We start from the raw sequence: 26,150 nt of genomic DNA, 5'->3' as shown, positions 1-26,150 counted from the left end.
ATTTATTTATTTATTTTTTTCCTAATATCAATATTTTTAGTATGAAAATTTTCATTCTTTTGGCTTGAAAACAATTTTAAATGATTTAAAATTAAATGAAATATCTGTTAAAATAACAGTTTTTAATTTAGTATTGATTCTAGCTTTATATAAAAATAACAAGACAATCAAACAAACTCTGAGATAAACTTAGAACATCTCAATAAAGTGTGTAAACAAATTTCATCTTTCCTCTTTGTCTTATCTTTACTTCCTTAATCTTGTAATTAATTCCGCTTGGATTTCTCGGTAGTCTTTGTAAGCAATATCAACCAACTGCAAGTAAAATGTGTACAAATAAAGCTATCAGAATTTCTTGATTCATATTATAGATAGGGAATCCTATTCAAATTACTTGAATTTAGACAGCATCAATGGTTGATCCATAATTAAAACCATTTTATAATTTAAATTTACTGTTCTTAAAATGCTGAAAATACTTTGATTTCAAGATTGTAACAGTTTATTACACATATTATACCTGTAATCATGGATAAGGTTTTAAGTGTTAAAGATAATTTGATAAATTTAAGTAATTTAATGTTTTTTAATAACAAATTTTAACAATTTTAAGCTGCTTTATATTATTTTAATTGTGTTTAAGATCATAGTTAAGGTTATAAGTCTTATAAGAATGAGATAATGAAGGTAATAAAGATAAATTTTAAAGTTTCATAAGATTAATTGTAATTAAGACAAAATAAATGATTAAAATAGCAAATTTTAACATAGATTTAAAAATAAATTAATAAATAGTTGACTTCATGTTTACAATTTATTAAAAATTAAATAAATAATAAACAGGAACTATTTGAAATAACAATTCTATTGTTAAATATATGTTTGTGGATGAATTCTTCAAGGATATAATCCTAATTTTCAGATAAGGAAATGTATTTTATAGAGCAATTTTTCAATAGAGTAAAATGTTTTAATTATTTTAACTGATACAGGATATAAAATTATTGTTTATTTTATAAATCAATTTTTATTAATTTTTTTAAGCAATTAAGAATATTGAACTTCATTTTTTAAAGTAAAAATAATTTTTATGCTATATTAATTGGAAGTTAGCATTATTGATTCTATTTATAAAATTTTAAAACATTTTTTAAAAACAGAAAAAAGTTTTCTGAAAGATTAAAATAAATATAAATTTATAATAATTCCTCTTAATACTTTTTTTTATATAAAAATTTTTTCTCTCTTAATTTTTAAATAATTTAAAATATCTTATCACTAAATTATAAAATTGAAAATAAAATTACATTATTATTTTTAATTTTTAAATTAATAAAATCTGTCTTAAATTGTGATAAAATACTTAAACCATAATTTTGATTAATGTTGATTACTTTTTTTAATTGCATTTGTATTAATAATTTAATTAGATTATCCTAAAATAATTAAGATACTAGGAACCATCTAATAAATGATTTATATTCATTTTAGTTTGGCCATATTGTATTTTCTGTGTTTGAACCTGGAATAAAACAAAACAAAACAAGAAAAAAACGGATTGGTTACGGATTGATGGCATCTGAAACAGTTGAATGCAACAAAGAATAACCCACCCTCCCTTCTTATAATGACCTTTTTACTGGGTCACTGATTCAAATATTTTCTTTTGCTCACTGTTATTACACAACATTGTCTTTTGACAACATTTCCTTCTAGTAAAAGTAGAATAAAATATCAACGTTTCGATTGCATTTTTTTTTCTTCCTCTCTACATCCTCTCTTCCTCTATTCTTCACACGGTTATATTTTAAACTATTTTTTTTTTATTTTTAACTTTATCTTTCAGTAAAAAAAAGTAATGTTATAGCGTATAAATTCATATGTAATTGAGAGAAAAAATGAAGTAAATCACACACATTTCTTTTTTTTATTTTTATTTTACAACTCAGTACTTTATGTCTTCAATTCTGCAAAGTCAACTCTCTTCCTCTCTCTCTCTCTCTCTCTCTCTTTCTAAAGCAAAAATAGAATTTTTATACGAATCAATGTCGTTCGTCCAAATGAATGTGATCCTATGAATAGACTAGATATGCGACTCTTAGGTGAAGATAAGAAAATATTGGTTTCCATTATACAATTGAGGCAGAAAACTCCTATATCAACATGTCAAAAGACGACTTTTCAATAAAACTTGGACCAATGGTGATAGGGAAAAAAAGGTACAAAGATAGCTTTTAACGTCTGCAATCATCATAAGTTAAAATCCACTATCTTATGTGCATCAATTGGGATGATGTAAGATGTGTTGGGAGTTTATTAAGTCAATGACTCTGTTTCGAACCGAAGAAACTGACTATTTCCTAAGTATGAATTGACTAGTTATTTATAGAAAAAAGTAGGCAAAGTGCCAAAAATAAAACACACAGAGAGAGAACACCATCTCATTGTCACTTTCGGGATGACCATCAAGAGCATTCATCAATTTTAAAAGTGTGCGAAAAGATTTTTACGGATTTTTCACTCACCTTTAACTTCAGAAATGCAAGCGATCAGGATATAGATGCAGAGAAGCAAACAGGACAATTTGCAACGCAACATAGCCCCTTCCTCATTTAACTCGCCTCCACCATCATTCGTATAGTCCGCCTTTTACTATACTCTGGCCTCACACTAATCCTGCCAACCAACAACTGTAACCTGCCGGCTCTCCTAACATTTTTCTGTCACGTCAGTAGGTGGCGCTGTGGTTACTGACTCTTCACGTGACACGTGACGTCGGACGGAGACAGCTGGCAAGCACGTGCCTAGCCTCGACGTCATCTGGTTGTCGGGCTCAGTATGGGATGTTGGGTATTCAGGTGATTGGACGGGCTCACGTTGGCTCAGTTAAGTTAGAAGTCCAGGTGTTTGCGAACTAACTAGCAATAGCGACAACAGAATTATCGATGTTTCAACATAGAAAATACGTTTTGTTTGCTGCCATTACTCTGCTGTTTATTCAATGTAAGTAACTGTTATTATGATTAATATATATATATACATATGTATAATTCATATACATAATAGTAATAGAATAGAATAAAATAAATGTTTTATGTATTGTACCGTTAGATGAATGACAGCTCTCGTATATACTCTAACTCAAAATTACAACGGTAAATAATTAATCAACATACAATTGTGGATCTATTTATAGTATCTGTATATACTTTAAAGTCGCTAATTAAAGATAGTTAATTATCTTACAACCATTATTATATATAAATATGATTCCTTTACATACAAACTATAATTAATTATCATATAATTATTGTTATATATAATTCTAGTAAATAACTTTAAGGATTATTATAAAAATATTATAACTATTTCTATATTTTAATTTCAAATAAAGTCATTAAAGACAGTTAATTAGCTAATAACTATAATTGCATATATGTATATTTGAACTCTAAATTAAAATAATAATTAATTAATTACCTCAAAAAATCTTTAATTAAATATCTTAATAATTTATTGGCTTACAATTATTTTTAATTAAATCTAAGAAAATTATAATAAATTATGAAAAAGAATGATATATGTTACGTAATATGATTACATCAGTATATAAATGACTGTAAACAAATTTAAGAAAACTTATTAAAATTTAAAGTAAGGAAAATATCAGTTAAAGTTAAATATTTCTCTATGTATAAATGAAATATATAAAAGCAAGTTTTAGTCGTAAATTAATTGCTTATTAAGTTTTATTCGCACGAATGAACGTGTGTTATAATTGAAAATGTCATTAATCTGTATTAAAAGAAATAATGTAAAAGATTGTTTACATTTTCCATTTACGTAACTAAATTTCGTAAGTAAAATTTAGCAACCCTTTTCTAAGAATCGTTGGCACCTGAATGCACCTTAGCCAATATTTGAATTATTTAAATATAATAAATTAAAGTGCGATAAATTAAGTATTTAGAATGATAGAAAACTTTGCCAAGAGATGTATTTCTTAACGATATTGGTGCAATTCCAAGAGAATTTCTTTTCTTTTTTGCCAACAAATTAAGAGTCTAAACCTTCAATTTTTTACAGCTCGTTTCCAAAAACATTAAGTACAACTTGTATGCAATAAAAGTCTGGAAAGAAAAAAGAAAACTATATAAGTAATCCAATAAAGACTCGCAGTTTATGACACAAAAGTGTTGCAATGTTGTTCCTCTCTTGATAGTCGATACGACACAAAGTTTTATAGTATCGATATCTCTAGAGGAAGTATCCCTGCTGGAAAATCATTGGGAGTTTAATTTTGAGCGAAATAGTTGTCACGCTGGCTTTCAAAGCATCTAAAAGGATTGACGGAATTGTGGTGGTCACCCTGAAAAAATAACCTCCTATAAATGCTACAGCCTATGGCTATGGGTGTGTGCTCAAGCTTATAGACTTTTCTCTTTCTAGTTATATGATATAGGATTTCTTTTGTCTTCTATTCATTCTTATATTATATATATATGTTTTTATATATTGTGTGTTTTATATACTTGCGCTTCTTCTTTATTTATGACCTCGTATAGTAAACATAAATAGATTTCTTACATTCTCAAATAGGTCTTAAAGTTGGGTATTCTTTTTAATAAATAATATTCTGTATAGTTTATGAATAGAATAAATTTATATAAAAATTTTATATTAAACAAACCTTGAAAGGGTTTAGAAAATTACTAGGCGTTGTTTGCTTTCATGCATTTTTGATCACTGTAATATATATATACAGCAACACCTATAATTTGTTAAAGTTTTATTTTGATAGATATTTAAATATAATATTTTTTATTTTAAATTCTTTTAAACAAATATATTAATAAATTATTCGTATTTAACAATATTCATCCTTCAGTTATTCATATAAAGTAATGAATTTAAATTAATTGAACTGGGCATTTCCTTATAATTGGAATAAATAATGAATATATAAATCTTATTTATGACATTTATAATGCCATAAAATATACTTTCAGTTTATAAAATTAGTTATTTATGTGATAAAATTATCATCAAAATGATTAACGACGATTATTTTTAGTCTAATTTCATTATATTGATTTTATTTGATGTTTTTTATTTATCTATAAAGTGATGAAAAGTATGTAATATTTAGATTTTCATAGAAAAATTTATTATATAATTATGTGTTAATTGTATTTTATTATTTTTTATAGTTTAATATTTAAATAATTTTATTATATTTATAATTATAGATTAAACGTTTTTAATTTATGATGTATTTATAGTGTATGTATACATATACACTTACAGTATACATACACTATTTATGTTTAAAATATTAAAAAATCCTACTTAAAATATGATTTTTGTATCTTTACATAACGTAAATTGTTATAATTAATCACATTTTTATGATAAACCACACTTCAAAAATCTTAGAGTAAGTACTAAACAATAGAAAACTCAAATATAATATTACATACAATACAAATACTCCATACATGTGTTCAAAATTACAATATATAATATATTAACTTTGTATAAATTATATAATATAATGAAAGTATCATGTGTATTTTCTAAAAAAAATTAATATGTATATTTTTTAAAATATTTATTTCTACATTTATGAATAATGCGCAGATTAGAGTTCTAATCACAGAATCTCCAGCTGTCAAGTGATGCATATGGTAAAGTAGCCAATGATAGGTCTTACCGGCAGACAGCAGCTGGTGTGACACACTGCATATCCCCATCCATCCCCAAACTCCTACAGTTGAACTGAAATGACACAATAGAACTAGGTTAGAATTGGTTCCGGTGTCATATCAACCATCTGTCGAATATTGTTTAAACTATTGAATTTGTGAAAGTCAATGGAAAATCTAAATGGTTAAATTTCAATATTTTCTCTACTCGTATACAATTTTACTTGGCAACGTTTACTAGTCGACGTCATTTAAGACACGATAATATGCTATTTCCTGTATATATGTAGCTTAGACGTAGGTTAAAAATTCATCTCAACTCGATGATTCTCAACAGCTCTAACTACGCATCGTTGCATCTAAGATTCTGTTCTTCCTTCCCTCCATTTTTAAATTTTTTTTTTTTCCTTTCTTTCTTCCTGCATAAATTTCCTATTGACGTCGAAGCGTGTAGCTTGTTCATCAATTTGTCGAAGGCAAGTTTCGTTAAAATCGATCGAATGACATCAGGTCAATCTGGTGAAGTTGTATGACCACAAAATACGATCGTACACGCCAGCGATTTGTGTGTTTTTAAATATATATCATTTTACTTTTAATTTAAATACAATAAAATCTGTAATTTAATAAGGCACAAATTTATTAAATTTACATAATTCTTGAATTAAATTACAAGTATTTTCTTATTGTATCGGGAGCAACTTTCTACGTGGATAAGAAGTGGTAACAAGGAAAAATGATGCCCGAGTAATATGTATTTACATAAAAATTAAAAATTAAGAAAGTCTTAAGATAAGTTTTTAATATTTAGTATACAAAAAAGTCTTTTAAAATTATTTTCTTAATCTTTTTTACATCTTATCTATCGCGAGTTATGTGATGTTGTAATTAAGTTCTATATTAGACAATGTTATAACCTTGACACAATAATTATCGAGGAAGAAATGAGAAGCCTGCAAAATAGTCTACAATTTAGATAACTATCTTTACAAATTTAATTTTTTCTTAATCTTAATACGTCGATAAACGAATAATACACGTGTACAAATAATCGATAATTATTTAAAGTATCAGTACATTGAAGCATACAACAAACAAACCATTAAAGAGGAACGGATTTTTATTTTAAAAAATGATGAAACATTATAACAGATATTTGGTTTTTATCGAATAACTTCTAATGAAAGTTGTCAAGAAGTATTATGCTCCTATTGTTCGTCCAATTACTGACATCTATTGTTTCTCAGGCTTTAACGCAGCCCACATGTCAGGACAGTCTGTCATATTGGTTTTAATATCATCCATCAATCTATTTTTCTCACAGCAGCTTACCTCCCGCCATTTCAAGAAGGTGATTTACGATTGTTCCAAGACATTTCGAATAATCTACAGGACTATTAGCACTTTGTCGTTTATTGCGGTCTGTTAAAGGAAAGGAATTTACATCAGCTGCTTATCGATTACTTCTAACTCAAATTTCCATTTTTATAATAATTCTAAGATATTTTTATATTGTAAAAAATGACTAAAATGAATCCTCTAGTTTATAATTTAATATACATGTCTTTTTTAATATATTTTTTAATAGTACAAGAGCGTAACTTTTATCACTTTGTAACAAGGAGGTGTAAGAACTTCACAGTTTTGTTGTAATTTATTGTTAAAAGTTGAAAACATTCAGACTTAGATGAACACAAAAACCTTTAATATATATATATATATATATATATATATAATTAATATAAAAGCATAAAAATTGAATTTAAGAAGCATAAAAGTTACAAGAGATCATTTAGTATAAGTGCAATATTTATAAATGGATGGGTCTATCTTGTATAGTAAATAGATGAATTATTTTAAACTATAGCAGTTTTAGATAATGATTCACAGGAGGGAGTATTTTAAAGAACTATGATCACTATTTACGATAGACCTATAACATCACAGAAATATATTGCACTTAAAATTTATCCTTATTGTATAAACCAAGTCTCAGCATCTATTGCTTTAAGTTAAAGAATTAGATTTTTCTCTACAAAAATTCCTCCTACTGTCACGGTTTGGGTATAGGATAAACGGGACTTTTGGGAATTTAGTACGATATTTGGTTCGAGGCATTTTCTTATCTGACATGCTCTATTCATCAGTGAAGATTGTCTAACCTAAGTAATTCTATAGGAAGAAAAAAAAAGGGGAATAAAGTAACTTTCTCTTGCAGAAATGCTATTTGTAGGAAATTGGTCAAGTATCTTTTCTCTAAAGATTTTTTTTTATGATAAGTGAGAAAATGTTTTATGGAACAATTTATAATGAAAATGTGTTTCTTTAAAATTTCTAAAAAACTTAATATCAAAATTCTTTTAATAAAAGTATAAATACTTGGGATCAAGTGAGAAAAATTAATTATATATAAAAAATATACACACATAAAATCAGTTCTTCTAATAGATGGTAACCAGCAGAGCCATTTGATCTGTGCCTTATTTAAGAGGTCTACAGATTATTCATGCCATACATATATTGTATATTAAGAAAGAAATCTACTTACTATCAAATGCAATTTTTTAAACATTTCTTTTGTTATTTTAACATGCTAGAGGCCCCAAAAAACATATTTTTGGGGCCTCTAGCATTAAAATAACAAAAGAATCTTAAATCTCTCTCCCCCTCTGAGAGACCCTGCATACAATTGTTTTATTTTAATCTCAGATATAATTTTTATATATACAAATTACATTAAATTCTTAACTTTTTTACAGTTAAAAATCGAATTATATATTCTAATTTATATATAAAACACAAAATTTGATTAGAAATAAGTTTTTGTAATATAAAATAATTTAAATAATTCAAAAAATTTGAATGTAATTTATTAAAATTGAAAAATAATATACAATTATATTTTTTTAATAATATTGAATTTTTTTTATTTTATTAAAAATAATGTTATGAAGTAAAGTGAATTTTAAAAAAAACAAATATATTAACTATTGATACAATACATCACATCCTTGATTAGAATCTGATTAGAGAAGAATATGACAGGAAATTGAAGCAGAATTAAATTAAATTAATTTAAAAAATAAGAGTAAATAAAAAAATGTATTTATAAATTATAAATTTTGATATTCTACTTGTTTTCAGAGGAAATACTTGCTCTTATATTGGATAAATTAATAAAACTGTGATTTATCAATATTTTTATAAATAATTTTTAAAAAATAATTTATATTTAAAATAAATAAATAAATAAAATCTTATACTTTAAAAATAAACATTATATTAATTCATAAACAGTAAACAACTTTATAATCCTTACTAATTTTATTGCATTCACCATTTTTTTATTATTTGTTTTCTTTTGGATCAAGTAAGAACATTTTGCATTATTTATTTATATTTTTTATTAAAAACGTAATATAAATAAATAAATAAATAAACTTAATTGAAAACATTTTTAAATTTAAAAGGTCAAAAATGCATATTTGAGCTATTATTTTTATTGTTTTTATCATTAAATTGGCAGAAGAATTCTCAAAAGAATTAGCTTTATATTTTTTAAAAATAAGAAAGAAAATTTTATTAAAGAAAAAAAATTCAATTCAATTGATCAGAGACAAATAAAAATATCATAATGACTCATGATTTAAGGATAGAATCCTAAAGAAAAAAGTTGTTTACTTTAATGTTTTTTATTGTAGTAGATTCTATCAGGAAAGTTGTCTATATATTATGTTTAACATGCCGCAACATCAAGAAAAAGTTTTTATAATTTATTACAGAAAATATATTAGTTCTATATTGAGAAAACTTTTGATCTTTAAACTTTTTTTTTATTTTTCCCCTATTTGTTTTTTTCTTTTTAAATAAAGAAATTTTATGAAGCTATCTCACTTCAAAAATAGATGAATGGTTAATTTGAGTTTTCCATACACTTTTCTGCATGCACTGAATCAAATTTAAAGCATAATTTATCAAGTTTAATGTTAATTCTTTTACATTTTGCACATTTACTGAAAATTCATTCTATACTTTACTTATATACATGTGAATATAAAAATCTTTAAAGCATCATTCACTATTTTTTAAAATCTATTATGTTTACTCTGATCCGTAAGACTTTATGTAGTCCACTCGATATAGCGCCTCTTGAGTAATGTACCTTAGTAGAGCGCTTGTTTACAGATTTTTCTCCATAAATATTACAGAAACCTTTAGAAAATAATATGATTTTGCATTGCAAACGACATTGTTATCTCCAAAAAACTTGGCATTCGAATTCCCAAGCTCAAACTTATGAATATGTACAATTCTTTTTTTTTTTTTTTTTTGAGGTACTTCGGTGTAAAGCCACATCCGATTCAGAGCCAATTTTAGATGAGAAATGGTGGTGCTAAATCGAAGTTTGATTATATATCTTCGTTTCACAACTAGCTTCCCCCGTTTTTACGATTGGTGTAAACATTATGATGGGTTTTCCTGGCCGAAACCCCAATTTGTGGCACTGAACCTTACGTGGAATACGACGCTCGCTTTACGACGAATTACCAGAAACCAATTACGTCGTAAATCAAGAAATTATCATGCATTACACAGTCGAACCTACATTAACGGACACCTCCCAACAACCGCCATTTCTTTTTATGTCAGTGGTCGTTCGACTATAAACATTCACTTCGAATCAGAATATTCCATTTATTGTTTGATATATTTATTTATTTATAGTAATAATATTATTAGATTCTTCTCATAATTAATATAAATTAGATATATCTAGTTTGATATTTAACATTAATGAATCTAAACCCGGTTGGTCTGAGTATATAACAAATTAATACGATTTCCTGCGAGATAAAACAAAATATTTTATCAATTATTATAATATATAATGATATATTATGTGTAAGGTGAATAGAATACTTCATAAACATCCTTCATTATTAAACTAATTTCATGAATACGAAGGTGGATAATAATGAAATTAACTTTGTTAGATTTTCTAATGATTTGGTTTGGGATTTTCAATGTTGATTAACATTCGAATAACCATACTAATATTAAAATCCATATAAACTCAACGGAGATCACAAGCAAGTTGCAAGAATCTTTAATTTCACTTTTAAGTATTTAAGATATCGCTATTATGAAATAGGTTAAGGTAGTTTATATTTAAAAATAAGTCTAAGAATAAAAATATTTGTATAATTACAAGGAGTAAGAACGTTGTAATTTGAGAATATTAAGGAGTACTGTATAAAATATATAGTTAAGAGTATATACATATATATATATGGGTTTCTACTTGCTTTATTGTATATATATATATATATACAATAAAGCAAGTAGAAACCCATGTTATTTTGGATTTAGCATCATTTAAACTATAGATTAGAGAATATGCTTAATATTCGAGCTTGTGTGGTGACCTACAGTGTATATTTTCATTTTGCTTTGATTCTTCACTGTTCATAATTGCAAAAAAATGTACAAAATTATAAAATACTATAGAAAAACATTTATTAAACAAATTAAATTTATTGTGTAATAAAATAAAATGCAGTGTACAGTATTTGTATGTAGGCTACAGTATATTCCTTACTGCAATTTTGAACAATTGAACTATATAAATCAATTGTAATTGTACAATAATAGTGAATGTAAAATGTATAAAGAAGAGCAAGATAATAGAATTATTTTTGAATATATTTTAGAATATTTGATTGAATAAAGGACGAATGCCCAAAGTGGCACGCCAGTAGAATTTGCCTGCTTCTCGCTTCATTTTTCTTAAATTTATTATACTTAAATTATATCTATCTGATTTCTTTAATTAAAAAAAAAAAAAAACTTTTGAACTCTAAACGTTCGACCTATAAGTTCAATATGCCTATTTTGGCAAGCAGATTCAAAAAGTATTGTCATCTTTAGCATAAAACATTAGAAATTACCGAAATTAATTAAGTTTATCAGAAATCTATATCTATATTTGCCATTGTTTTAATAGTGAAATCATAGTATTACATAGATATACGAAACTATAAAATAAAGTAATTTTATGTCATAATTATCTACAATTTTAATAATTCTACATAATTTTGTACAAACATTCTATGTGCTTTAAACTAATTTACCATAAAATAATATTTTATGGTAAATTAGTTTAAAACACAGAATGTTTGTGGAGTTTATTATGCGCTTTAATTTACCATGAAATATATTGTTTTGTGGTAAATTAAAACACATAATTTCAAAGAATTTTAAATTGTTTTCCTCCCTTATAAATAAGAAATTAATTTTTAAAAATAAACTTTAAAGTGTCATAAATTTATAAATTAACATTTATAAATGATTAAATACATTTTAGATATATTTAATACTTAATATATGAATTTTTTAAATAATTAATAATGGCTGTAACTATAGTAATAAACGGAAAAATATTATATTTTATAATAAATTAACGTCCATTTTTCAAAGATAATCTCACAAAAAATATATAAAGCTATAAACTGAAATCTGTAGCTACAAAAGTTACATAAGACTTATCGATCTATGTTATAATGTTTTATGAAAATTAAATAAATCAATGGATATAAGAAAAATCAATAAACTTAGAATCCATACAAGATACTTCATATTCTTGAATGCACTTCAATACAAACGTATTGTTCCAAATATGGATGTTGCTAGGTCGATAACCTGATAGCAAATAAAAAGATGTGATCTAAGTAATGAGACTAGCTCTAGAGAAATATATATATATAACTATAATTTAATTAAAATAATAATAATAATGCAAATTAACACGTTAAGAATTCCAATACTTATAAATCATCTTCCTTACTATACAACTTCTTTAATTCAATTTTAATGAATTGTGATAATTGTAATTATTCTTTAAAATTCTTTCAAAGTTTTTGAATAATTATTATTATTATTATTTTTTTATTTTTAAGACTTTTAATTTGATCATAAGTAGGCATTCTAAGCATTAATCCTTCTCCTCCTCTTCCACATTCAACTCTTAACAATGGAATGCAGATGTATGGTTGCCGTTTATTTAAGTCGAACAACGAAAAACAAATTATTTTCTCGGACGAAATATTGTTATTATGATTTAATAAAATTCGTTTCTTCTTCTCCTTTCGTTTTGCTTTCCGATTGTATTTACTAATTTATTATTCTTTTTTTAAAAAAAATCCCATTGCAATATTCGGTATACAGAAATTAATTAAAGTATCTACTCCTTTGTTTTACTAAAAATTCTGACTTTTAAATCTTTAATCTATAATTAAAATTTAAAACTAATTAATGCTATTGTTTATAATTTATAAAGTATTATTTTTATATATTTAAGTAAATGCTCATCTCTCCTTTATCATCTCATTACATTTTCATTTAGAAAATCCACGGTAGAGAATTGTACGCTGCGAAAAAACTTACCGAAGAATGACTACATAATAAAATCGTTTATATTATTATTACTATTATTAATTAATTGCCCGTATTGTGAAAGTAATGTTAACATTAAAATCCGTATAACAATTATATCGTAGCAAATATTACGTTCGAAATTAATTTCAACGGACCTCATCTAAGTTTATTTAGCACCGCCATTATAATTATTTAGCATTTAAGTATCTGTTTACAATTTGATGTTAATCGTAGCATAATATCTAAATTTTCCAATGAATGTACGTAATAAATTTGAAGTTTAATTTTCCAGGCTGCACGGCAGGAAACATTACGCACTTGATTGTTCCTCGTTGGGTACGAAATGGTACAGAAGACAGAGTATTATTGGACTGTCAATACGATTATTCGTTGAACGAAGAAAAATTCGTACTAAAATGGTACTTTAACAACGACCGTCAGGCTGCCTATCAGTGGATACCAAATCTAAATTCGAGGTCATTCTCTAATCAGTTCAAACCATTCGCCGATTGGGAGCATTATTTAAAGGATGCCGATAAATTTAACAAGTACAGGCAAGTCATACTCAAACGGCCTACAACGGAATTTACTGGAGAATACAAGTGTCACGTGACCTCGAAACAGCTCACTGATGAAAAAACGGCGTACATGACCGTATACGGTAAGTTACGCAAATTATAAATTGGTAAAAATCCAATTAAAATAAGGTATCTGTTACGCGACACCTCAATTAAGTAGCGCCGTATCGATTGCATTTACACAGCGATGCATAGGTTAAGCAAGGTATAACTTAGGACTTTAGGACCTTCGAGCTAATAGGGCCTTGCTCCATCTTCAAAAAAAAAAAAAAAAAAAAGAAAAACTTAATACAGTAAAACCTGTTTAAAACGGAAATCTGCCAAACCGAAAAAGATATTCGGCGATTCCAGTTTACACAAGTTTTGCTGTATTTATAATCCATTATTATTTGGTAGAGGAGAAAGAGCCCTTTGTATGTTACAGTTTAAGGCCAGAATATGCCAATAAATCCAGCCAATAGGGGGTAGATAGGGCCCTTGCCTCCACTGGGATCGAGTAAAAAATTCCACAAATTATAATCGTAAAAGTGATTGAGATACGTAACCTTTCACCCTCGACCATAAAACGCTTTATTTGTCTCTTGTATTGATACAATACCGTATTCTATAATCTATTTGTGGAATAAACACTCTCAAATTAAACAATTACTTAAAAATTTATTGATGTAACTATTTTGTCTCACCTCCCCAGAAAATTTTCCGTCAACCCCCATGATCCAGCTCCAATGCTACACCTTTAAATTGATTATTTTCTGGTGAAAGAAGGGCTTCTTACATGTTATAGTTGGATACCAAATGTCCAAATCCGAGCCTAAGTTGCTACAGTTTAGGGCCTCCTTAAATTTATTACTTTATAGAGGCTCTCTATTATTATTACAGATTTAGTCTTGTGTCTTATACGACAAAGACATGAAACTGAATCTGCATTTACAATAAATACAGCACTGATTTGTAATAAAGTTAAAGTCTGATAAAGAAAAAAAACAAAGGATTTTTTTAAAAATAAAAGGAAGTTTTATTTTAGTCACCGATTCGAATTTTTATAACGCGTGTGAAATCTGTGACTGGCATTAATAATTTTAGATATTAGCATGGTTAGTCGTTGCCATAAGTTAGTGGTCATACAACTGCTGGTCCAGATGGCATTTGTCGACAGTCTTGCATTAAATATCGGCCACAACGTGACATCAAAGTCATCCATTGTAGTAACATCGTAAATTTTTTATGTTTGCTGTTGGAGAAGAATAACGGAAACATCTCTGAATTTACACTGAAAACAGATGTTGTCGAAATAATATTTCCTATTAAATTCTATGATTTGTAAACAATACAGCGTCAATTATCTAATGCTTTCAGTTTAGCCAAAAGTAAACTATACAACTTTCTTTTTTCCACATTTATGTAATAAAATTAGCAAATTAATTCGGCTAGAAACACTGTTTTAAAGTTGCTTAATTTATTAAATTGATTGTATATATATATTTTTAAACGTTAAGAGTCTTCTAAAAAAAAAAATTAGTTTGAAAATTTAAATATTTGACGTATTGATAGGCGTGGATGCGGATCCAAGTATATATTTTCTAACTCTTAGTTTCTTCTGCAGATCCTTTATATACAGCATATATAATAAAATGTCTGTTTGTCTGTTATCTGTCATCTATACTTCTACCCTCTTTGACCGATCTACGACAGATTTTTCATGCTTACTCTCTAGAATCTAGCGGAAAATATAAGCTACTATAAAACCTCATTCCACCCTGATTTCATCCCTCTATTAACCCCCCTATTAATTTTTTTATGTATAATCTAACTCTTAGTTTCTTCTAGAGAGGTTTAGATATTATAATTAGTTTATATATATTAAGTGTCATTTATTTAATAACAAAATCGGTTACGTAATAAAGTATAAGAGCGAATGAATTATTTATCTTCATTACGATGACTAAAACTATTCTGAATATTTTCAAACACTTGAATGGTGAGCGAGGACAGTCGAAAACCTTGCGAAGACATGATGCTATATATAAGCTCATTCTTTCATACAGAATCCTTTCTATGACCTTGAATATACTTCAAAGTAAATAAATGAAGTTGTTTGTATTTAATTATTCAAGATTTTTAATTATAATTAGTGTTATTCTACTGATTCTATTATTAGTTATTTCATTATCAATAAAATATTTAATTTTCCAAGTTAATAATTTTAATACGATTTTAAAAATCTAAAAAGAATGCTTTTCTACAAGGGCCTCACCCTTCGATAAACATGTTAGGGGTGGCCTCACTCCGTCATATACATCATTATAGCGTATTACACACACGCTCGCGCGCCATAAATTCTATATTTGGTTATGCTTATGGGATTTCGGGATGAGGAGAATGGCAGTGGTGGGCTACCCCCTAAAATATCATTAAAATGCATTGTCATGGGCCTTCTATTTTAATTAGAAATTCCAGTTGCAAAATTTTGAGGACACGACACAAAGTTAAATATATATATATATATATATATTTACGAAAATTATCCTCAAATTTACAAAAATAAACACAGAAATTTCCACACCAATTATTTTTATAACTTATTTCCTTATTCATTTATATTTACTTTATTAAATTCAATAAAAATATTACGAAATCGGTTCCATCTGACCCGTTAAATTAATATAAAATCAATAATTTTTAACAATAGAAAACATATATAAATATAAATATAGAATATTCGCTACACGTGTTATAGATATTTCTGTTTATATTTTATTACAAACAGCTCCCGCCAGGCATATCAAATTCAATTATAACATACAACAAGCAGATAAAACAGTAAATATATCGTGTGAAGTGGACGGAGTGTTCCCAAAACCGGAAGTAGAATTGTTTTACTTAACACAAGACGAAACGGAAACGAAGGAGTTGGATATAGATGATGAGTTCTTCGACAGAACAGAGAATAGTTATCGAATAGGAGTATCCTCTTTAATATCTCTGTCGGAATTAGACAAAGAAAAAGATTCTGACTTCACTTGTATTGTTACTATTGATCCTGATGTATATCAAGAAATAAGGAGAATTACCTTTCATCCAGGTAAGAAAGAATTTGTTTCCTTTTTTCTTTTTTTAGTATTATTATTATGAATCTGGAAAAATCTCATTACTTTGTTTTTTGTTTATTATATTTATATATAAATTTTATACGTGAGTATCTTTATATTTTATCTTCTTTGTGTTATTTTCTTTCATTACTTTGTTGTAGAAGTCGTGTTTGTTATATTTATTTCACTGTTTTGCTTCAGTTAAATATTAAATTTTTTAATTATTTATTTAATAATAAAAAATTTTTTTTATTACTTAATTTGGAAATTTATTTATTAAATTAAATCTTTATAATTTAAATCTTTTATAGTTAAATAATTTAATTTCAAAGATAAAAATTGGATTTTTTGATTTATTTTATGTATTTCGATGTAATAACTTTTCATTTGTACTTAACGAATCTCCTTCAGTATGCTTGATAAATAATTAAAAATTTTACATAAAATAATTAATTATGATAGAATAAAGTATATATTTTACTCGTAGAAATATTATAATTTCGTAAAAAATATATTTAAATATTAAAATCGACTTTAAAGTTGGTCTTTTCCTATGATTCATTCTTTCCTCGTGATTGACTTTTACTTAAAAATCACAGTTTGTGACTTGATCCATTTCGGTAAAAGGATCCTTTCTTCGGTATTGATTCGTTCGAAACCTATCGATACACAAAAATACAATAAAAAAATTACAATTTCTACTTTAAAAAATACAAAAATAGCGGCATAAATTCATGGAAAAATTGCACACATCATAATTAAATCACAAGTTCCTCCCAAGTATTGGCTCCATTATTAATTAACGACTTTATACGCTTATAAATTAACTTTCTAGTTTAATTTTAAAGTGTTTCAAAGAATAATTCTCTTATTTTTTATTATTTTAATATTAAAATAGAATAATTATATAGAAATATTTCTCATAACTAAAATTTGATTTGAATGACAATATTCTAATTTTGAAATTTCTGCATAATTATGGGATGACAGAGAATGGCATTTGTAAAATTTCATAATTATAAACTTGATTAACTTCACTCCCCTTATTCTTAATGCAAAAGCGTTACTAAATTTTATTCATTTTAACGAACTTTTGTCAGAATAAATTAATTCATTTAATCATCTTTTATCAATTGTCACTTTAAAAATATTCCAACCTTCTCGCATTTCTCAACGTATTTTTTAAATGTTTTTCTTTATATTTTCGGGATATTTTTGTTTTATATATTTTTACAAACATTTATTTATTATAATCATTTATTTTTATATCATTTTTTAAATATCTTTATATTTTTTCCGCCATTTTAAAGTGTGTCATATAACTAAATAATGCGTTAAATTTTTAATGTGATTTGCGTATTTTATATAAAATTAAAAATTCCTTAAATCGAGTTAAAGTATTTTTATTTAAAATAAATTAATCAGTTGTTTAATTACGTTTATATACGCTTTTTTATAACTTAAATTTTTTTTTATATTTAAGGATGTTTAATAATAGTAAACACCGCTTGAAAATTTTAATGGAGTTGTGTTTATTGTAGGGGGAAAAATTATTTTTTAAATAATTTTTAAAGTATTTTTATTTAGTTTATATTAAAAAATAAATTTAAAAACTTTTAAATTGTATTTTAATTCCATTTAAAAAATAATTTATACACTTTTTTCCTATTAAAAATGTTTTAATATAACCTAAACGAGGTGATATTTTAATGCGAGTTGGGCATTCTTTATATGAAATAAATTCAATTTTTTTATTTTTAAAAATGATTTTTTATAAAAAGTAATAAATTCGTAAAATTTTATATCATATTTTAAAACCATTTTTAGAATTTTGAGTAAATTAAAGAGCTATCAAGTAGCCAAAAATAATGCCTCAAAATTAGTTATTTTAAAAATAAAATCTAGATTTATACATGAAAATAAAATGAATAAACTTTAACTAATTTATTTATTATTATTTTAATGTACAAAAATTCAATTTTATTTAGTTCTCTTCGGAATATTGCCATTTGTTGTTTATTGAGGAAGGGTGAAAGGAGCCATTGTTGTTGGTAAAAATGGCAGTAGTATAAAACGAAAATGTAGAAAACTTTTAACCCATTCAGGTTAATGACACAAATACAGACTTTGACTTCCGTCCAGTAATTTTTGGAAAGAGTGAATTTGTCTGCATCACCTTCTTCTTCTTTCCTTTCTTCTCCTTCTATAGAATCAATGCAATTTTTATTACAGCTTCGTTACTCCCTTAACAAATAATAAAATTAATATTTTATTTTATTTAATTCGTCTTACACGTAAGATTTTTCCATAACTAAATATAATTCTAAATGAAATTCTTCCTTTAAAAAAAAAAAAAAAATACGAATGGAAGATGCTGTAGTTAGATCTCTTTCTAAGCCAGAGGCATCATCTACATAAAGGAGAAAAAAGGGAAGAGCGAGAGAATAATGGAAATTATGTAAAAAGATGCAAGTCGGGGTGAAGTTTTTGGTGGTTTATTACGACAATTTTGTTTCCAGAACACGATTAAGTGAAAAACTTTATGGTTTCACCTTATTCAAGCTAAAAAAAGAGGATGGATGTTGTAAAAACTTCAATTATTCGTTGTTTGTCTTGGACAGCCGTGTCAGCTATAAAGTGGACAGTGTATAATGTGCTTTTACGAGATTTCATTTGAAGTCGCTGTCACTCTTTACTAAGCTAAATAATAAAAAAAAAAGGTGGGAAAAAATATAACAAAATTGGTTAACTCCTTTCTACACTTTAGTGTTATTTATTAATGACAGCGCTTAATCATTTTTCTAAAAAAACAATTTAAGGAGACAGGAAACTAATCTATTTCCAAAACAAAACAGAATAATCTTCTTCACTTATTAAATCTGTAAAATATTTACAAGATTTTAATCTTTAAAAAAATTCATTTTTAAGCTTTAAAAGTATATAATTATACCGAAAATTAATTAATTATTAGTTTTTTAGATAAGGTTTTTATGTAGTAGAGTAATATAAAATGTGTGTGTGTGTGTGTGTGCGTATAGACCTATATATATAAAGGAAATTGTGGTCATACAAGTGGGTTCTTTTATAGACTTCTCATCATCACCATGTAAGGGCCACAACCATCGACTGAGTAACGTGTAACTAAAATAGAAAACCAAGAATAGTCTGGTTTACATCTACTTCCTGTGTCTCGGCTGCTGTAACAATTCTTATCACCCTTTTTTTTCTGTTTAAAGGTATTAAAACTTGAAAACAAATTATCTTAGGAAACGTATTAACGAGGGGGACTAAATTGCATGATAAGTAAATTATTTTAACAATGATTAGTGGAAGTTAAAGTGTATAGAAAGAGAAAGAGGGTATTGCTATGAAAGGAAACGACTCGGTCTCCACCCAAACTGTTTTAATATCCGGATAAGAGGAAGGAACTGTGGACCATCAGTCACCCACATCGCCACCTGCTATAACGAATACATTCGAAAATTCAGCTGTTGTTCCCTTGACCCTTTGTTTAATTCTCATCACCAATTAACGACCGATATAGAAAATGGTTTCGTTCATTCATAAAATTTGTACTTATTTGTTTATTTATTCTTCTTTTGTTTTTTATTTCATCCATTTTCGTCGTCTCAACTTTGACCTTAACAAAAGGTAAATTAAAATGGTCGGACCATATAAATCAAAAATTAACATTCAATAAGTACGCTTTGCGTAAGCTATCGAAATGGATTATCGAAACGACATCTGTCGTCTTTAAATCGAACTTCGTTTTTATATTTCATCAATCAAAGAAAACAAAAAAATTGTAGAAAATAAAATTAAAATCGTACATTATTTTCTAAGCGATGAGTGACAACGTACAGATTGATGATTATAGAGCAGAAAAAGATAACTATTAAACAAATATATCATTATATACGATCTATAAAAACGATTTAAACTATATTTTTTATTTATTAATACCGCTAAGATTGATGAGCGCTTGATAAAAATTTAATTTTAAAGCGGTAATTTTTTACCTTCTTAATATAAAAAATACGTCATTAAATAAATAAATCATCATAAAATCATAAAAACATTTTTTTTCTCTTTGTTATAAGCCGTATTATTGTATTTAAACAGTTTTTCTATATAGACCTATATAAAAAAAAAAGAAATGTAATTAAAAATTAAATAAAAATGCCATTTAAAAAAGCAATAAAAAATCTCAATATGTAAAATAAATAAATAAATAAATATATATATAAAAGTCTACTATTTAATTACACAGATAAAATATTTACTTTTATTTCAAGAGGGTGTATTGTATAATGAATTGTAGAGGAGTTCTTATCAAGTATGCTACTTAGGTATTCAATATTTGTTTAGCAAACAGCTTTCTCTAAATTAGTGAAACGTTCCATTCTTCCATGAATCTGTTTGAAATGCTTGATCAGCTTCTGTATTTTCTATAAAAGCAATTCAATGCCGACACCCCCTTATAAGATACTGAGACCTTTCCTAGAGAATTCCCTCATCTTCCTTCCATAAAGTAATAATAAATGAGATCTTCTTGGCAGCTCTCAGTTATCTTTGAAGACAAAATGACAGTGTATAAGGAGTTTAGAAGGAAACAGCTTGAAATAACGTTCAATCTAATAGCAACAAGTCAAAGATATAAACATGTTGTAGTAACTTAAACGTTCATTATCCTGCGGATATCCGTGTCAAGTTAAAGTCTTTAATAATTTATTTTATAAATTATAAATTTTCTGGATTATTTTTTATTGTTTCTAGCATAAGAAAATCTTCCCCCCCTTTTTTTAAATAAATTTTTATGATAACTTTATGGCTATGCTTTTTAAATTACAAATTTTTACTGTCACTTAAAAATGATTGCGTTTAATGTATTTATGCATATTACGTGTTCTAGTTTTTAGGAAATTTGAGGGTGTGATCGTAAAATTTTATTGAATTACGTTCAAGTTAATAATTGTTTTATTTATTAAAAATATATATATTGCTTCATTTTACTACTACTTCCTATCACAAGATGGCGACACTATTGAAATTACTTAATAATAATAATAATAATAATAATAATAATAAATTAATACTAGGCCCTATTAAAAAAAGTTTGAAAAAACAATAATAGTTTTTTATATAAAAAAGATGTCTAATTTATATTATTTTTTAAAAGATTTACGTAACATTATTACACGATAAATAATAATAATAATAACGATAATGTTTATAGAACTCATCAATATCGAAGGGGGTGCGAAATTTAAAACACGTCAAGAAGAAAGTAAGAAAAATGAAAATTGAAAATAAGCACCAATCAAAAGTTATATTATGATGCAAAAATGAATAAATATGACTTGAAAGGTATATAAATATATATATATATTTTACAATGGAAAAATTTTCAAAAGAATTTCTTCAACGAAAATCAATCTTCAGTCACATGAATCAAAGAAACTTGGAGAAATATGTCACCCGGAGAGAGGATATTATATGTCAGATATCAGAAAAAAGCATCTTCCTAAACGAAAACCCATCAAAGATTGCCATTCGTCATCTCATACATATTGTTCACCCCCAACAGCTACTCAAAATTGTAAACAGATTTAAGTCAACAATGGACATACGATAAATATCTTTTTACCTAAATACTAATATTTACAATGTTACAGAATTTTTTCCCTTAAAGAAGAAGAAATTATATTTAAAGGTTTAAATAATGATTATTTTTCCGTTTGAAATATGACCTCACCAACTGTTATAGATAGACACATCGCACACATCTCTCGTACGTCTTCACTGCATTTACTTTCTTTTTTGAGTGATAAACGAGGTTATTTCGTTTCCTCTTCTTTCTCAAATTTTATAAGTCTTTAATGTCCTTTTTTCCCTATAAATTATATTTTTTAAATTTATTTTAAATTGAATTAACACGTTATATACAAAATTTATAAGGCTACTTAGGAGCTCGTGATGCCTACAACATAGCACGAGGCCCTAAGTACAGCATAGGGGCCTACGTTTTTAAATTTATTATTATGTAGTAGAGAGGATGAGTTCGAATAGAGCACATTTTTACGTCAGTTTTACAATGAGAAATTGTAAAGAATGACGTCAAAATGAACGTTATTCTAACCAATCGAACAGATCTAGTATTTAGTATAGAAGAAGAGGAGAGGCCCCAGATATAATACATAATATGCATTTCCATGTTATGCCTGTGGCGTCACGCTTTAAAATCTATTATTATTTAGTAGAGAGTGAAGAGTCTTATACCTTTTATTGTTTGATGTAGTGAAGAGCCTCTTAAAGGTTAAATTTATCACCATTTAGTAAAGAGGGAGGGCATCTTATATGCTGTAGTTTAGGGCCTCAGACATTTAAATTTGTTATTATTTAGCTCGGGGAAATGACCTGTTATATGATATGGCTTAGAGATACGTACCTACCATGGCGGTAGATTTTTAACTATAGTTTGTTTATTCAAAAAAAGACTTAGTAAATAAATTTAACAGATAAATAAACTTATTAAGTAAGTAGAACGGATAAAAATATTTCTTTTCTAAAATAAAAAAAATAATTCAGGATAAAGTTTTCTAACTCAGCAAAACTTTGTTATGTACCGAAACATTTTCGTAAGTGCTGCAAAGTTTATCTTGGAACCAATTCAATATTTTTAGGAATTATTTTTAAAAATTCGAGATTTTATATTAAAAAAAATATTCTTTTAAAAAAAAATATATATATATAATTTTAAAATAAATTATACACATTACAATTATATATTTATTTATTTTCATTTTATTTATTTACAGAGAGGGAGATAAATGCTATCGGTAAGTTTTATTTTATATTTTATTTAAATTTTTTTTTAATGTTATAAATTCTCATTTTCTTATTTATTTATTTAAAATATAAATTTGATACCGGTTACATTTTATTTCATATTAAAGATGCTACTTAATTTATTATAGAAAGAGGTTTTTGTAGGTGTATAAATTCGATAAAGTAGCTATTTTTAAAGCTATTTTTACGAAAAAATTTAATATTTATAAGGTTTTTTTTAAAAATGATATAAAGGTCTACGAACTTTCTGTAGAAAGTAATTATAAAAATTTATGTCTTTAAACGACAGGATATGCGATATTTGATATTTTTAAACCAAGGAGGTAACTAACTCTTTATCACTATCCCCTTATACCGAGTGCCACGTGTTATATTTTATTTTAAAATAGAAAAAAAATTAAGTTAAAAATAATTTACTTTAGTGTTATAAGATATTTAAATTTTAATTTAAAATCTCTAGTTTACATTTAAATTTCCTTAAACTAAATTCATAACTCATAATGATAATTTCATCTTACAGTTTATTTTAAAGCTTAACTTGATTTTTAAAATGATGTAAAATGTAAAAATATAATTATATTTATGTAAACTTGCTGGATTTTTAACGATAAAAATCTATATATTTACTATATTTCAATTAAATTTATATGTGTATAATATATATATATGGTGGCCCAAAAGTGCTAATCATTGTGAAGACTTAAATTGTTACTTGTAAAAAGGAAAAATCGTGCTTCTTCAGTATACAATTACAAATCCTTTAAAAATTCAATTTATGATTGATGTTTCTGTTAACCGACTTTTGGTCGTACGTTCTGCTTAATTTAACTTAATGGTTAATTCCATAGAATGTATGAACGAACATTAATAGGTTTATCACGCGATATCGCTCTTATTTTTTTAATGGTAGATTGATTCTTTTCTATATTCAATCTATAGTGTCTACAAGCAAATTGATCAGGATCGTCGTCGCCATTTAATGTCTTTTCGTACTTCAGAATAAATTTGGCATTTTTAAAACATTTTTATGGATACAATTTATCAAAATAATATTTTTACATTACTACTCCATGCGGTTTTCAAAAATAAAAAAAAAACTACCATCAACTCTACCTAACATCCATATTTCATCACTTTTCATCATCTCATCCTTGTATAGAACCATTATTTAAATCACACAAAAAGCAATAATAGAGCCAATATCTTAAGAAAAATCAATTTAAATTTATAAATATCAAGTATTTTCAGGAATAATTTAAATATATTTTATACACATTTAAATCCTCTTTAAGTTTAATCTTCATCTAAGTGATGGGGTTAAGATTTTGTTATCTCCTCATTAGTGAATATTTGTACAACTTTAATAAGAGTTAATAACATGTCTTATATTTTAATAAGCCACATTTTAAGTTAGAGATTAGTGTATACAGAGATTAGTGTAATTGATGAGTAGATAGGATTATCCTTTCACCTGATAATCTTTATCTGTTAATGATTATTATGAGGCACGTTTATAATTTGTATTCTTAATTATATATAAGATTAATTGATGATAATAATGTTAGCTCTTTCTAACATTAATTTAACTATAGAAGAGATTTTTTTTTTATAAAAACACTTTGATAGTTTCCTTCCATATTTTAAGTTTGTATACCAGACATGTCAGCAATTTGTTTATCAGTTCTATTTTTATGTGTTCCTTCCATCACACTCTTTACATTAATAGAAAAAAGTGTATAAAAGATTTTTAAATGTTTTATAAAATTTCCTTTAAATAATTCCTTACACTTGAATTTATAAATTGAAGATTTTACTTTAATAATCATAACGTTTAATAATTATCTTTAATTATAGAAGTAATCAATATAATTAGGATAATTGGCAATATATTAGTTAAAAAAAGAAATTAAAACAAAATTTTACAATTAATTAAAGAAAGATAGTTGTTGCGAAATATAATTAAATTAAAAGACTAATTAGAACTTATAATTAATTAATCATAATTATTAAACTCATTAGAGAAATCAAGTTAGAAATTTTATCAAAATTCAATATTATTTTTTAATTTTTTCTCAGGGAAACTTGAAGGTGGAAACAACTCCTCTTCATCAACAATCACACCATCATTTTATATAATGTTAGCCATCTTCATCATCAGCCTTATCATCTGTTAATTAAAAGGTAATTTAAGAAGTCATCTTTATAAACTATCAACTCATTCAAGATAAAAGGTTTGAACAGTGATGATATTATGTTCTTCCTTTGCAGAAATAATCCCATAATCCATTGACATGTGCCAAGACAGATGCAACACAAAAATAATGCAGTAAGAGATGGAAAAGAGCATTTTTTCTCCTTTCTTTTTCTATGAGCAATACCTAAAGATAAAGTCATCACTAGCCTTCAAGGTACTTCAAGGTATTGCACACACCCCATGTGGAAGACTAATTCAAAGAACATGTTTGCATGTGTTGCGTGTGTGAGAGTGTGAGAGT

General features: G+C 25.9%; 2 protein-coding genes across 4 annotated transcripts in view; one reads left to right on the top strand and one right to left on the bottom strand.

Annotated features, from left to right (window-relative positions):
- LOC136989285 (B-cell receptor CD22-like) overlaps nt 1–2,735 on the bottom strand; it is a 91,128-nt gene extending 88,393 nt beyond the window's left edge. Inside the window, exon 1 of one of the 3 annotated variants that reach the window (XM_067287406.1) lies at nt 2,526–2,735. In XM_067287406.1, the coding sequence (XP_067143507.1) occupies nt 2,526–2,598 (73 nt within the window). In that variant the 5' untranslated portion in view covers nt 2,599–2,735. The remainder of the gene's footprint in view (nt 1–2,525) is intronic. The other 2 variants (XM_067287405.1, XM_067287407.1) reach the window with 2 other exon arrangements.
- Nucleotides 2,736–2,820: 85 nt separating this feature from the next.
- Nucleotides 2,821–25,836, top strand: LOC136989286 (uncharacterized). Its single transcript, XM_067287408.1, has 5 exons — nt 2,821–3,003; nt 13,432–13,800; nt 16,485–16,799; nt 23,625–23,645; nt 25,732–25,836. The coding sequence occupies exons 1-5, from the start codon at nt 2,946–2,948 to the stop codon at nt 25,827–25,829; spliced, it is 861 nt and encodes a 286-aa protein (XP_067143509.1). The 5' UTR covers nt 2,821–2,945; the 3' UTR covers nt 25,830–25,836.
- Nucleotides 25,837–26,150: the final 314 nt, after the last annotated feature.

This window comes from Centruroides vittatus, unplaced genomic scaffold (genome assembly GCF_030686945.1).
Source record: "Centruroides vittatus isolate TY-2023 unplaced genomic scaffold, ASM3068694v2 scaffold_464, whole genome shotgun sequence".
NCBI lineage: Eukaryota > Metazoa > Arthropoda > Arachnida > Scorpiones > Buthidae > Centruroides > Centruroides vittatus.
This window is presented reverse-complemented; position numbering and strand designations above follow the sequence as displayed.